Here is a 14999-nt window from a genome sequence, read left to right as displayed (position 1 = left end):
AAAATCATGGAAAAACCGAGATGAAAGTAACAATTACCTCTTGCCTGTTTCTTATCGATGGAGTCAAATCCTGCAATTTTGTTCCCCTTGGTGTCGATCAAGGATCCCATGGGCTCACAAGTAATAATATCACATGTCTGCTTTGGCAACGGGAGCAGCTGGCGGACCTTGTCGATGCTCTCTGACCGCTTGTCCCCCAGCTCCTTCTAGAGAATAAATACACTGATCAATCAAACAGAAAGCGGGAGGAAAGGAAGAGAAACCCTGCACTGCTTTCAGTCTTAGCAAGAGTCCAGTTTCTGGGTGAATCACTTCCTTGTACTTGTGCTAAATTTAAACAAGCACCTTTGCAAGGATTTTTGGCCTTTTCTTTTTTGTAAGAATGTCAGGATGTAAGCTGTCTTTTCTTCTTGTTTAAACAGAACATAGAAAATACGTAATACAAACGTACTGTCTCAGACTTGAATAAAAGTAACTAATTGTCTTGCAGGGTTCCCAATTTTAATTTAATATGAAGAAAATACTAGCAGCTTTTCTTCCCACCCCCCCAGTCCTGTGCTTTTAGTTTCTGGGTTTTTTTCTCCTAGTTATCAGTAGCTCTGTTTCAGCCTCTCCTCTTTTTCCAAGAGGCCTTCCCAGACACTGGAAATGACAGCATTAAAAGATGAGCACAAACGCTGTTCAGGAGAAATGCTGAGAGGGACAAGACACAACACTTACTTTTAGTTTTTTCACTAAATTCATGTAAGCCCTTTTGTTTTCTTCAGGCCCTCCTTGGGAAGCATTTGACAGGTCGGAGGCAAGTGTCCCATTGATGAGGACACCCAGCATATCGAGGACGGTCGTGAACAATTCGCTGAGAGTAAAGACAAGTATTAGCCCAAGAAACTACCAACTGCCAAGAGATCTGGGGACAGATTTTCATGGCAAAGGTCACGAACGCAGCTCCTGGGACAAGCTGGGCTTTTCAGGGCTTTCTGCATCCACACACCCTGGAGCCTGCATGCACGAGCCCCAGCCTATGCGTGCAGGTGGAACGTCAGGACGTGCAGACCGATCTCGTTCCAGTGTCTAACCCAGAGCTGGAGCCAGCCAGCCAGGAGGAATTACAGGCTCCCAGTTTGGAAAGCGCTCGGGGACATGCTTGTTAAAGGTGAGCGCAAAGAGCGGCTGCAGCGCTTTCCAGAACCGAGGTGCTCCCCACCCCAGAGCAGCACCGAGCATGTTAAGTTGCACTCAAGCAGTAAAAGCGTAATAGGAAGAAAAATGTACTAGTAGCACATGCAACGTAGACTTAAAAGCACTACAGGCGTGCGTTAACTTGCTTAAACAGCGCAGACATACTTGTTGGTCTGCATATCAACAGTTCCCGAGGTGATTATCTGGAGGAGCAGAAGTGCCCAGTCTGTGGTCCACTGAGTACTCCTCTGCACAGTGTCAAACATGCCACCTACCTGCAAAACAACACAGCAGATAGCCCGGCTCCGCACGCATCTCACATGTGGACACGTGTCCCTTCGCGAATGGATTGCTACGGACAAACCGCCATCCAGCCCCTCGACTCCTGTGTGCTGAACGCCCTCTTCAAGTGCTGACTTTAAGTGTAAATTCTTCCTCCCCACCCCATGTTCCCAGCAAAAAGCTGCTCCTAAGAAGGAACTACAGAAAAGCAAAATATGATTACGTTGCTGCTTCAGTTTCACATCTTCACTTTTGTGTTTGGTGCAACAAACTGGAGTCAGTGAAAAAATTCTCAGCATGGAGAAGGCGTCAAATTGAAACTTTATAGTTGTCACCATCCTCCCACACCCCAAAATTAGACAATAATGTCCAGTGCAAAAAGAAAAAAACCTGAAGAACAATATAGCATTGACTGCAAACAAGAACTGCTACAAGACGTATTTTAGCCTATGACCAATTTTTCACTATTTCCACCAGTGCAGTACGACACTGTAAAACAAGCCTTGGCTTCCAGAAGGAGCTGTTCTGCCCAAAGTCATCCTTCAAAGCACCGAACTGTGGCAACACAAGACCCCTGCTCAGGCTGCCAGCCTGAGTACCCGATGGCCCGCATCAAGTCCGGCCCCCAGGCTCCACAGGTACAAACGCTTCTGGCTATCAAAAGCATGCTCAAGCCCCCAGACAGTGACCACCCTGCCAGGGAGCGAACACCTCCCTGTCCTCAACAGGCTGCCTCGGAGAGACACGTTGCTCTGTCCTCACCGCGCACGGCAGCCCAGGGGCTTCCTGCTCTGCCATCAGCTTTGCTACTCTGCCCGTTACCCCTGCACTCAGTGTCTGCATCAAATCATCTCTCCTGATGTCTCCCACTTCACAGCTTTCCAAAAATAAACCTTTTTGTCATGTTTGTAATTGCTCTATATCCCCTCACGGTTTGTGCTTGAAGTTGTTTCACTTCACACATTCCTCCTCATACTTAAAGCTTATTTCAGGGTAAATACAGAGACTCTTTCCATTCTCAGTACCTGCTTTTAGCTCCTAAACCTTGCTGAGTTTGTCTCCTTGAACTGCCTAAGTGGTTTATAGCCAAATGTTAGATTCCCCGAGAGCTCTGAAAGTCTCAACTATACTGTCCACCTAATCCACAAATCCTTGCTTGTTACATAGGGAGAAGCCATCAGTGGGCAATGGCCTGGCGTGTCCACAGAAAAATGATACATTTCTGAGGTGCCAGAGACACTGAAAGGAAGAAAGCAGCACAAAAATAAGGCATGAATAAGGTATAGTCTGTCCTTCCCATTCATTCTACATCAACAAAGGCCAAACATTATGGCCAGGAGTCATCCACTGAAACAAACGAGATGGAAGAGCAGAGCAGAGCAGCAGCAGAGCAGGGACTCCCTTGTGTCGAGGCAGAAGGGGCACTAGCAGCTCTGGCTGTTTCAGGCCAGGTCCCTGGAACTAACTCCTGCCCCGGCCCTGGCCCAGGAGCCCCAGTCAGGATCCTGTCCCCACAGCCCTGCCTGGCCACACCGGGGCTGCATCTGAGCCCTGCTCCCCTCGAAGGCCCTGATCCTGAGCTCCCTCCACGGGCTGATGTCCTGGCACAGCCTCAGCCTGTCCCCATCCCACTGGAGATGCCTGATGCCGGGGTCTACGGGATGAGGAACAGCCTCAGCTGCCAGCTCTCAGTGGTGCCCAGCCCCTGCGGTCCCCTGATGTGGTGCTTCTTGCTCCTTACCACTTACTCCAGAGAAGCTGCTGTATCTTTTTATAACAGCAGAATAACCACGTAAGTTTTCTTACCAAGTTCAGACGAAGCTGTAGAGCTTCATGCATCATTTGCCGAGCTTTAACATCATCCTGGTACCGTTCTTCTCTCCAGTTACTAAGGATCTAAGAAAAAGCATTTGATTAAGGTTGTTTTCTTCCTATAAAGGCATGTTATCCCTTTGAAGTTTAAGTATTTGTGACCATTATCTATAAGGAATGATAAAACATTAACTGCCTTTTATCCTCGTGCCTGTTTAAGGTTTAGAGCACATTAAGCAAATGAGCAAGGGAAAAAATTAATTTGTAAAGGTCTGATAATTTGCAATCAATTGTGTGACTAGATCTTCCTGTTGTAGCAAAAAGAAAATAAGCAGCTCCACTATGCATTGATTAAAAACACTGTTCCGCACATCCTATTTAACTGTTCCCCATGGGTTAGTAAACAGATCTCTGGCATTGGATGCAGCTTCCCAAGAGGACCTGGTGGGATCTCTGGATGAGAGGTGACCAGAACCTTAGGGAACCTAGATCAGCCGCCTTTCAGGGGAGCACGTTCCCTGTCTTTAGGGAAGACACGCTACAATGGGCACTGTGTGTATTCATTTTAAAGACAGCCTTAAGGAGCTGTCGAGGGCTAGAGCATGAACCAGAGAGGAGCAGAAAGTCTGAAGCAGACCAGCAGAGGTTGTGAGGAAGCACCTGTGATCCAAAGGAAGAGCTGCAGGCGGTGGGCCAGTCTGGGACTAGCAGTATTGTTTTTAAAATACAAAAACCTCTTAATCTGTTCCAGCTGGAGAAGATGAAGAGTTTTCCTAAAGAAGGAAAGTTTCAAACTTGCAAGAACTTTTTACGATCAAGCAAAAGACTGTTCCTCTCAGTGGAACTGAAAGCAGACTCAAGTTCCTTATGATTTTCTGTAACAATTTCAGAAAAAAAAAAAAAGATGCAATCGCTCTCAGAAAGGAGCGAGCACCTCCCCTTTCCTCCTCAGACGGTTCCTTTTGGCATTCCACTGCACTGTACTTTTCCTGGATTGACACCACCGTGTACACATGAATCTGATGACACATAAACATCTAAGGAAGGGTGCTCATGGCTCTGTGCTTGTTTTACCTGATTGACTTGATTCTGCAGTGATGTTAGAAGCCCTTCCCGTTGCTCATCCTGTCCCTTAAGGCAGGTAAGTACCAATGAAAGGAAAGGCTGCTGACTCAAAAGAGACATGCTTCAAGAGAGGCAAACACAGAAGTCGATTAGTAAAGTTTTTTTGATACTTCCCAGCCCCACTCCCTTCCCTGTTTTGCCTGCTGTTTCGCCCCAGCAGTGGCACTGCCCGCATCGGGATCGGTTTCTGGGTTAGTAAGTGGAAGCCTTGCCAGAGGAACGAGGAGAACACGCACATGAGCGGGCAGTGCGCAGCCAGGAGAAAGGCACGCGTGACACACATCGTTCTCAAGAACCCGCCTAGCTCAGGGCACTGCAGGACCGAGAACTGCGTGGGCCTTGACAGCCTGGCGCAGGAGTGGAACGTGTCATTTTAAACCACTTTGACTAAACAGGGGTATAATTTCAGCTGAGGCTTCTAATCCACATCAGTGGCCTGCAGCAAGTTCCCCCTCCAAGCACTGAGGGCGCGACAGCTGCCCAAACTGCACGGGAGTCCCGACACGGGCTGTCTCCACACAGGGAGCTGAGCTTTAGCTGGCTGCAGGGGACAGGCCAGACCAGTGCAGGGGCTTTCAGATGTTTTTAAACGTACGTTTGTTTGCTTACATTAACATGTACCCATTATAAACACAAAATTAAGACAAACTGAGAGAAACACACGAAGATTAATTTAACATGTGAAGTAGAAGTTAAAACCGTCAGCAAAGGGACCTGAGGAACAGTTCACACCATGATTTTTGAAGTTCCAGGCATACAGGTTCCTTGGAAATTTCATGCATCTGTAAACGCAGCACCAATACGTACCCACATGTACACGTGGGTATTTATTACAGATATTCATTTCAACAGCTGTGTCCATCTGGCAGTTAACCTGACTTCAACGATGTAGGTGACAATTAGTATGAAGGAAAGGCAAAATCCCCTGACCCATCAACAGAGCAAAGTTCTGCACTTTGAAAGCTGTGTTGAACCGGGATTTTTCAGATTTCAGGAACAACGTGGGAGGAACTCCTCTTCATTTTCTCAAGAACTTCCACAAGAAGAATTTACACATTGTGAGACAGTTCTTACTGCAGTTGCTATCCCTGCTACACAGAGCAGGGTCTGAGAGAAGAGCTCTCCGTGTGTAATATGAGATCTCATACTTCCCCATAGTATCATTGGACTTGTCACTCACGGTAGTAAGGTTTGATTTTAACCAATAAGAGATTGAAAAGCTTCAAAAAGTACACAGGGAAGTCATTTATTGCTACAACTAGAACAACTTTGTAAATGCTTTTACTTCTACATGTAGAAGCCGCCATGGAGGAAGGGCTCAGCAGTTCCTATAGACTTTTATTTTGGCTTTGAAAGAGGCTTGGGTTAGACTTCCCACGCTACACTTTTCCCCGTAGGAAAAGAATCATGGAAAAGTGCTGAGATGCTCAGAAACACCTAACGAAGAGATCCGGAAGGCACCATCTAGCAACAGATCAAGCAGCTACTACAAGTGAATGAGAAGGACGAGGAAGAGATGGCCTCACAGAGCTAACACGGAGCGTCCTTCAACAAAAGCTCGCATGGCACACAGACCTTCTGGGGGTTGATACTTTCCATAAGAAGCTTACCAAAGAAATAGCCTGAACTACAGTGAAACTCCACCATGGTTTAGGGCTGACAACTTTTTGCTCCACAAATGGGAACCAGCGGGGTTTTGTGAAGCCAAAATCCAGCCCTCAGGAAACCCCTCTTTCAAAAGCACCCTTAGCTCTAGGAACAGGGATTTCTCAAGGCCGTACCTTTTCTGTTTCTGTCTATCTCTTTCCTTCTTAGAAGACGACCCCAAATGCTGACCTTTCTCCAGCTCCTCTCCCGCAGCTTTCAAGACCCTACCTTGAACTGAAGTAGGCAGTTTTGCAATCAAGGGAGCCACCAGCCACACTCCTCGCCGCTCGGAGGAACTAGAAGTAGAACAAACTTATTTCAGCCAAAACACCCGTGTAGTTTTGCAACCAGTATTAGCTGTTTTAAGACTGAACTGCTTTAATAAGGCAGGTGACATAATGCATCGGGAGTAACTAGCGTGGACTAAGCAGCCACAATTTCTGGTTTCCAGAAAACTCGGAATAGTAACTATATTTATTGTTAAACAAAAGTAAACAGAAGTAACCTGCAGATAACTCATTTCTGTACAATCCTGTTTCAAGTGCAAAAACATCTAGGCAATCTACACATAATTAAGCATGTTGGCTAAAATAATTAAAAAGGTGCTACAAAAAAATACCTTAGGAATGTCTTTTTACCATTCTGTCTTGTATTACTTGTGTCAGCATTTCCAACAGAGTTTGGATTGAAGAGGCCTATACCAGAGTTAGAAGAGTTATTGTTTAGATCAGCGGATTGCTGAAACACCTCTATTGTCGCCTTTGCAATATTATCCAACAAGCTGTTCATTTCAGCCACAGACCCAGAACCCTACAGTAAAACATAAGTAAACTAGCACATTCATGGTATGCTTGCTCGTGGACTACGTTAAAATTTAACATACTTTTTTGCATTCAATATTTAGATAAGAAAGTTTGAAAACCAATACTCACAGGCTCCTTCATGCACTGTTTGATCATTAGCTGCAGCTCCAACCAAGACTGCCGGAGAGTCCACTGGTCCAAGTTCTAGGTGAGAATTAACAAAGCAAATACAAATGGCAACACGTCACAGGTCTGAAGAAGAACATCAGTCTCATAACTGAACACATTACATGCAAAAGCCTCATCTCACAAGCAGATCTCTGCTCCTTTTAACGGTCTAATGGCACGCCAAAACACCAGCCCTATTAAAGGGCGTGCGTTAACTTCCACAGCTGGGCAGATAATACCGTTACTCAAAACTTTACCCAGACAACCTTTCTGGATAAAAATCTCGCTCTCTGCGGAATCTGAGTTTAGTTAAATACGAATATGGAAAACATAATTTGCTGTTTCTTTGGTAATTCCATTAATCCATGGCATTGCCATCCAAGCGCACACGTCTGTGTTTGGCACAAGGCCATCTGGACACAATTAAAGCAAAGGCAGCAGCTGAAGTGATTAATCTGCAGGACACTGATCACTGCTTATCCTGGCCCACATATTGCTGACTTGATTCTTCACAGGGCTACACAAAGAAAAATCTATTCAGTAGCTTGAGAAATGAAGTGTCCCTAATGCAGCTGAATTTGTAGAAATGATCAGTTCAGGACTGTCTGTGAAGGCACTTGAGCCTCTTCCGAGGAGCAGGAGTGCCTGTCACTCCGACACCATCACAGAGCCCTGCTGAAACAGGGGCTTCTCCACCTGAGCCACCCAAACAGCAGCTCCAGTTCCAGAGCCCTCCCAGCAATGGACAACGACGAGCAGCAGGTGCTGCACGCTTGCTTCCTCCACAGCTGTGGAACTGGAAAGAACGAGGCACTGGGAGTCACACCATAAAACATGTACAACGAGATTGGAGATCCTGAACACACACACACACACACACACACACACTCTTTAAAGAGGGAACTAATGCCTGACGGCACTAGGGTCTGCCAGTCGGTGTCACTCGGTGGTGCTGCAGAACGACAGGTTAGGAGTCAGGGCATCACAGGCAGCTCTTGCACTCTTTCGCCTCTGCATTACCTGAAGAATGCGTTTGATGTGCTGCCTCTGAGGGCTGTCACCCTCGGAGCATTCCTTGATACCATGAGGATAACAGATAAGTTGAAGGAGTTTCTGTGCTTGTTTGTTTGAAAGAACAGGATCCAAAATCAGATCTTTGTCTGTGCACAGCCTCTCGGGTTCTTTCAGACAGTGCTCTCCAACCCATTCCTGTAAGGAAACAGGCAACAGATTCACAAGGGGGTTTTGAGGCAATACCGTTGGTGAGCTACACAGAAGCGATTCTCCATACGCAGAACTTGAAGAGAACTATGGTTCACGTGACACGTGAGATTAGAAATGTCTTCTGTCATTCAGTACCACCTGAAAGAATATGACTGTTAGCAGGTTTTCCAGAATTCATCCCTTCTGTACTTCAAAAGTAACTCTGCAGGAAAACAAATTCTTCTGCAAAAGCACTTGGAGCAGACAGCTGATGGACTGGTCCTACTGCCTTCTCAAAGAGCTCGAGAGTCAGGTAGGAGAAACACCTCGATGCTGATACAGTGCAGGGAGATGCTAAAGCAATTTCTTCCCCCTGGTAAGATACTACTCCTTGTATAAGTTGTCCAAATCGGAAAGCCAAACGGAACCGCACTATTGAAATACATTCATTTCGCACCAAAATACCTGCCACACTTTTCAAATACAGCAACAGGGTTTCTCCACTGAGGGCAGAGGAGTAGTTTTAGAGCTCACCTGCTGGCAAATTGTTCTTAGCACATATCTAGCATACTCGCTTAAACTTGCAGTTTCTATGGAAACAGCTTTTCCGCACAATTTCAAAGTGTGAGAGGAGCCCCAGATTTCATCCTCACTGAGGTCATCTAACAAGCCTCTCACATGGAAGTCTTCACTCTTCAAGGAGCTGACGCTGCTGCTGCCAATTCCGGCATCACCTGTAGGGCAGAAGCACAGGGTGAACTCCCACCCAGGCCCCCATGCTCCAGACCATGACCCGCCAAGGGATGTCTTTGGGGGCAGGGGCCAGCTGAGCAGTAATGCAGGAGTGAGGCAGCACTAGCAGACTCCAAAAGCCACCATGGGCAAAGCACTGGCCGCTCGCTGCACTTCGTACAGCTTAGCAGGGATTCTTTTACAGCTTCCACAATGACACATTTGATTTGTGGTAAAACACAGAAAAAAGGTAGGGAAAACGATCCGAGATCATATTTCCTCTCTGTATTTGAGAGGGACTCGCCTGAGTGAGAAGTACTGGGATTTGGTGGCAGAGGTAGGGGTCAAACAGGAATAAGACCCATCTGCTTAAAGCCTCCTCAGCCAGGGCTGACTCACCAGGGAAAAATTCTGTCTCTTGACCTGTGGGGTAAATGCTGCTCAACAGTCTCACGAGCACAGACAGCATCCACGTTTTTCTCCTGTCCTCACGGTTTTCCTTTCCCAGGAGCATTCCCAGGGGAGTGAGCCAGTGTGATCTGGTTTTTTACCCAAAACACTAGAACAAAATCCATTACACACAACTCTGCAGAACCTTACCAAGCATCAAAATTGCCTTTAAGACTGCAAACACGGCTCCCACTTCTATACTGTTGTGAGCAGCAGCCAAGAGGTGACGATCGCAAGAGGAACGGATTCCAGGAAATAATTTCCCTATGGAAAGCAGAGAAAATCTTTAGAAAATGGGTGTTATTCACCAACTAAAATTTCCTCATACAAAATCCTTCTCATCTAGCATAGCTGTGGAAGGACAACAACTGAATGAAGGACTGAGTTCTCTGGAACTGAAGAACAGGTAAGTCATTAAAACCAACTGTTACAGTGCATGTGCATTAATATCAAAATAAGCCCTTTACACAGGAAGAGGTTCCTGCCATTTCACTGGGTCCGTGTAAACAGTGAATTCAGCCACAGTGAGACACTGAAGTGTATTTTGGTTTTGACTTCGCAGATTTAGGAAATTACTTCCCTCATCTAGTCTTCCTCACAATGAGGTTAAAATAATTAATATAAATGCCTGTTGCACAGCTCAGCCTGATCCTGCAGCTCAGCAGCAGAGGTGAAGGAAGTCTGTGAGTGCTTTTCCTAGCTCGAAGGGGAACACCAGAGTGAAGGGCAGACAGGGAGGATGCACCTACCACCCTTCTGAGGTGGTTAACTGAGCCCCACATAAGAAGAGTCTGCAACAGGGTCACGTTTTGTTTGGTCTGCACCTCCTAGAGCTCAGACATGATTTCTCCTATCCATTCAAATCCAGTTTTATTTCTGGGGAGGCTTGGGACCATGTGACTTATTTCGGTTACTCTGACAGTGTTTTTCATGGCTCCTACTTGGTTTGGTCAAATATGCAACAAATGCTCATTAATTTCTGGTCAAAAAAGGAAATTAATACTTTTAGATAGAAGAATGTGACACCACATTAGAGATGATTTTTTTTCCCCTCCTCCATTTCATTTTCCTATAGAAATAGTCTTGTCATAAGTATTTCAGCAAATCTGCTAAGTCAAAACACAGGGTGTTTCCAGGCTTCTTTCCTTTTAACTGGTAGGTGCTTGTTTCTTCCCTTTCTCCTTCCTCTTTTAGTCTGTGGTAAATACACACAGGTCAGACCACAGACCATTCAAATTTAAAAGGAAAAAGAACTACATTAATACACTCTGAGAACTAATTTCCTCATGTTTCCTTCGCTGGACTAGATGATTTACTCTACCCTGTTTAAGATCACGTTTAATTCCAATTCACCCGCAAGACTACCAACGTGCATCACTTGTATCCCTGTTAGTTTCTCTGTCTCTGAGAGGTGACCCGCTCCAGGAACTGGCACTGCCCTGACAGCACTCAGGACGGAGGAAGGGGGGGACTGTGACGTGTACTCCCACTGCCACCAGCAGCACTGGCCAAAACCAGTATTCACAGGTCCCAGGCTCACCTGGTCGTTTCAGTGAAGTTCCAAACCAAAAGGAGAACTGTCGGGACAGAACAGTTCTCCTACACATATTCCTCTTGGCTGAGGTGCACACAGATGCTGTGATAAAACTTATTTTCTTTCCCAAGCTGCAATAGGAATACGGCTGAGTTTTACATTGCCGTTATGCCACAACAGGGTGGCCAAGTGATAATGAGTAAGTTTCAGCAAACTTTGATAGTTCTACATGTATATAAACCACTTCCCAAACAAGTAAGAACAGTAAGCATCACCTTTTTGCTAGTGAAACATCAGTAACTTTACCCAGGCAATCACATCTCCTTGCACTACAGATATCCTCACATATGAAACCTGAGGGCACCAGAAGCTGCCTGGGTTCGCTCTCTGAAATGAAGGACCATGCAACAGGCAACGTACCTGCTCCCTGGGGAAAGAGGCAGACCTGGGGTGTCCTGAAGAGGTGCAGGAGCAGCCGGCAGGTCATCCGCGCCCCAGGCTCGGCATCTGGATCTCCACAGGCTACAGAAGATGGGACGGGGATATACAGCATCTGCCCAGGACCTCAGGAGTCCCAGTGGCAGGCCTGGAAATGTTCTACCTCACAGCCCCATTTGAAATGGAAATTCAATAATTTAATCTACAGGAATCAGCATTTACAGGCTTGAGTCATTAAAAAGCAGGAACAAACGGTATGGGTTTTGGGAAGCAAGAGATCTAAGAAGCAGCAGGAGAGAACACCTGGTTAAAATGGCTTTTGACAGTCAAAGCAGAAACAAGGAGCACAGATCAAAGCAGAAAGTGAAGAGAAATGGGTGAAGTGGCCAACAAAGAGGACCACAGCTACAGTGGTCAGAGAGACAATGCCAACATCAGGCAGGCCGAGGCCAGAAGGAAACGAACAGCCTGAGGAGATCGGGCAGGCACTTGAGCATATATCGCAGCACGGAAACGACGTGTGAGCAGCAGGGGAGGCTGCATAACGTAAGGGGACACTGCGCGGCTGTGGGTTCTCTGATCCAACTGCGTATCGCTCCTTCTGGGAGCTGCAGGAACACGCACCGCAGCGCACAACAGCTGCCAACCAGTGAAGGATTATTAAGGACACGCTTAAGTTTCTCATTTTAAGTTTTTCTCTCGCTGTTTTCTTACCAGCTGCAAGAAGAGAAGGCAGTGCAACATGCTGAACCACGTCTTCCAGAGAAAAGCACTGCCGGGCGATCAGTATGGCAATGAAAGTGGCCAGGGAATCGTGGAACGACAGGTCACTCACCTGCAAGGGAAAACATGGCAAGGTTTCACATAACGGCGCGCACACCACTGCCACGACTATTAAGGAATAAATGGTAAAATGCTTACACATAAGCATGTGTCTCTTCATTTTAATGCATTTCCTGAACTCTTCATGGCAAATACTGATAGCTCTTAATTACAACAAATACCTATTTCAAATACCACAAATCTCAAAATAAAAACATCAGTCTTATAAGAACTGTTTAAAAATGTTATCATTTTGTAAAAAGATGTAACACTGGTACTTGCTCCTTAGCTTTAGGACAGTTACAGGTTCCCAAAGCACACAGCTCCAATCTGTTCCTAAGGGTCAGTGTAATCAAACTGGAGATAAATATATTGAAACAGATACTGGGTTACATTAGTCACCGTACTCCTGCTGCCTTTAACAGGAAGACGGGAACTTACACTGGGGAGTAAGGAACAGCAAAGCTCACCACCCCTTCTACACTTTAAGAGCCAACCCCAAAATGGGGTCTCTAAGGTGGAGACTGTTATGTGCACAGACATCTGCGGTTTAGATATGGCACAGGGCCATGGCTGCTCCTTCCCAAGAGCACCTCTGGTATCCCCTATCATTCTGTAATAAAGAAAAGTAATCTACAGAGAGTAAATAAATCACAGCACTGCCCAAATTCTACATCAACCCTGAAGACGTAGGAAAGAATAAAAATCAATCAAGAATCTCATTACAAACTCAAACAAACTTGGAAACTCAGTTACAGGGCTAAACTCGTGCTCCGCATTTGGCACTGAAAGGAAACCTCACTACGCCTCTAAGCACAACCTCGGTAAATGGGTTTAACAGGTACTTCAGAAGACATTGAACTTACATCCACACTGCAGAGCAGGTCATTGAAACCCCAGACATGATTTGAAGAGCAGCAAAGAGCTTTTACGACCCCTACCCACTCTGAGCTAAGCACCGTGCAGCATGCCGTCAGCTCTGCGCAAAGGTTTGCTATGTCATTAATCCTAGGAAAGAAGAGAAAAGCTAATACAGAAGCAAGATATTTTGTAAACAGCAAATACTTTGGTGAAAGCAGATCAGTCTGGCAGAAGAACCATTGTGAGGTATTTCCTCACTTAAGGTAGGGGTTTATGCCCACAAGCGATTCTGCTGCTGTACACACTGGCCTTCCCTTGACGCTGCCACACGAACATCCTCCTTCACACATACACGCCACGGGGAAGCGGTGCATGTGCTGCCCACCCCCGCAGCCCCAGGTCCCCAGCCGCACCTCGCTGCAGGAGCCCTCCCGCCCTGCGCCAGGCCAGCACTGCTGTTCAGGAGGGAGGAGGTCACCAGATCAGCTGGCATCAATGACCTTTACTTCACAGATCAGCACCGAGCGAGGTGCAGTTCGGCATGTGACTCAGAGTTATGTAACGTTCTAGAAAACAGAGCAGAGTTGACTCATCCCAGTGCAAGTTATTTTTTCTCTATTCCACAGTGAAACCCGTTTGGCCACATTTAGGTGTTCCCCTTTGTTGCTCTTACAAAACTGCTTCCTCACAGCTGCTCTGCTCTGCCAGGGAAGGCCCATGTTTCACAGAATCACAGCCTGGGCTGGGTTGGAAGGGATCTTTACAGCTCACCTAGTTCCAACCCCCCTGCCGTGAGCAGGGACACCATCCACCAGACCAGGTTGCTCCAGCCTAGCTTTGTCCAGCCTGGCTTTGAGCACTTGCAGGGCTGGGACATCCACAGCCTCTCTGGACAACTCCTTCCAAAGCCTCCCCACCCTCACAGTGAAGAGCTCCTTCCTCATGTCCCATCTAGCTCTACCCTCTTTCAGTTTTAAACAGTTGCTCCTTGTCCTGTCCACACAGCCACTGCTGAACAGCCCCTCCCCAGCTTTCGGACAGCCACATGCAGCACTGAAAGGGTCAGCTGAACCATCACCCCTGTCCTGTCCCCACAGCCCCTGCTGACCAGCCCCTCCCCAGCTTTCGGACAGCCCCTTGCAGCACTGACAGGCTGCACTAAGGTCTCCCCGCAGCCTTCTCTGCTCCAGGCTGGACACCCCCAGTTCTCTCCCCTCTCCTCCCAGCAGAGGGGTTCCAGGCCCCTGGTCATTTCTCTGGCCTACCCCAGATCTGCTCTGGAATTCCAGAGATGGCTTCATACTAGGGACAGGGAGAGAGACACAGGGACTGCACATGCTTTGGGGAGGAGTCAATCAGAAAAGAAAAGAAACAGATTTTCCACTATTTCCTTGAGTTTTGTGATCTGCCAGCAACCTTAAAAAAGGCTGTCAGCTACTGCTGCCTCTCAGCCTGACTACCAAGGGCAAGAATTTCTAAGTAAGAATTGGAACAGAATCGGAACAGAACACCAAGTTTTGGTTGGTTTGATTGTGGAAGAGCAATAAAGGTCCTGGGGGCAGGGGTAAAGGGTAGAGCTGAAAACCGGTGTCCACTTCACCCTGCGCCACCAGCTTTGCAGAATGGAAACCCAGGGTAGAATAGGGTCAACACTGCCGTGCTCCATTCTCCCAAGAGGGCCAAATTTATGTGTTTACACACTGGAAGGAGGAAGCAACTGAGAGAAGCTCGTCTGAATTACAGAAGAAACCATGCTGTCAGTGTAAAACCCTGACACTAATGGTGTTTTGCTACAAGGGTTCTTCACTACTCTTCTTGTCAGTACCTTGAGATCATCTAAAAAGATGTAACAGACTCAAGGCCCGAGAAGCATCATGCTGGATGAGACCAAAGCTTCACGTGACAGTGGCAGGAGCCAGGACCTGCTGGTGGTGAGGACAACC

The 14999-nt window shown here is 46.9% G+C and overlaps 1 protein-coding gene across 1 annotated transcript in view; it reads right to left on the bottom strand.

Annotated features, from left to right (window-relative positions):
• Positions 1 to 1361: 1361 nt before the first annotated feature.
• The window catches only part of MED12L (mediator complex subunit 12-like), a 19725-nt gene continuing 6087 nt past the window's right edge, over positions 1362 to 14999 (bottom strand). The window contains exons 6-16 of the mRNA XM_010143182.1: positions 13062 to 13203; positions 12088 to 12208; positions 11356 to 11457; positions 9552 to 9665; positions 8754 to 8953; positions 8037 to 8225; positions 6978 to 7052; positions 6180 to 6341; positions 4348 to 4459; positions 3268 to 3357; positions 1362 to 1454 (exon numbers count right to left, since the gene is read on the bottom strand). Of these exons, the coding sequence (XP_010141484.1) occupies positions 6270 to 6341; positions 6978 to 7052; positions 8037 to 8225; positions 8754 to 8953; positions 9552 to 9665; positions 11356 to 11457; positions 12088 to 12208; positions 13062 to 13203 (1015 nt within the window). The 3' untranslated portion in view covers positions 1362 to 1454; positions 3268 to 3357; positions 4348 to 4459; positions 6180 to 6269. The remainder of the gene's footprint in view (positions 1455 to 3267; positions 3358 to 4347; positions 4460 to 6179; positions 6342 to 6977; positions 7053 to 8036; positions 8226 to 8753; positions 8954 to 9551; positions 9666 to 11355; positions 11458 to 12087; positions 12209 to 13061; positions 13204 to 14999) is intronic.

This window comes from Buceros rhinoceros, unplaced genomic scaffold (genome assembly GCF_000710305.1).
Source record: "Buceros rhinoceros silvestris isolate BGI_N320 unplaced genomic scaffold, ASM71030v1 scaffold8199, whole genome shotgun sequence".
Taxonomy (NCBI): domain Eukaryota; kingdom Metazoa; phylum Chordata; class Aves; order Bucerotiformes; family Bucerotidae; genus Buceros; species Buceros rhinoceros.
This window is presented reverse-complemented; position numbering and strand designations above follow the sequence as displayed.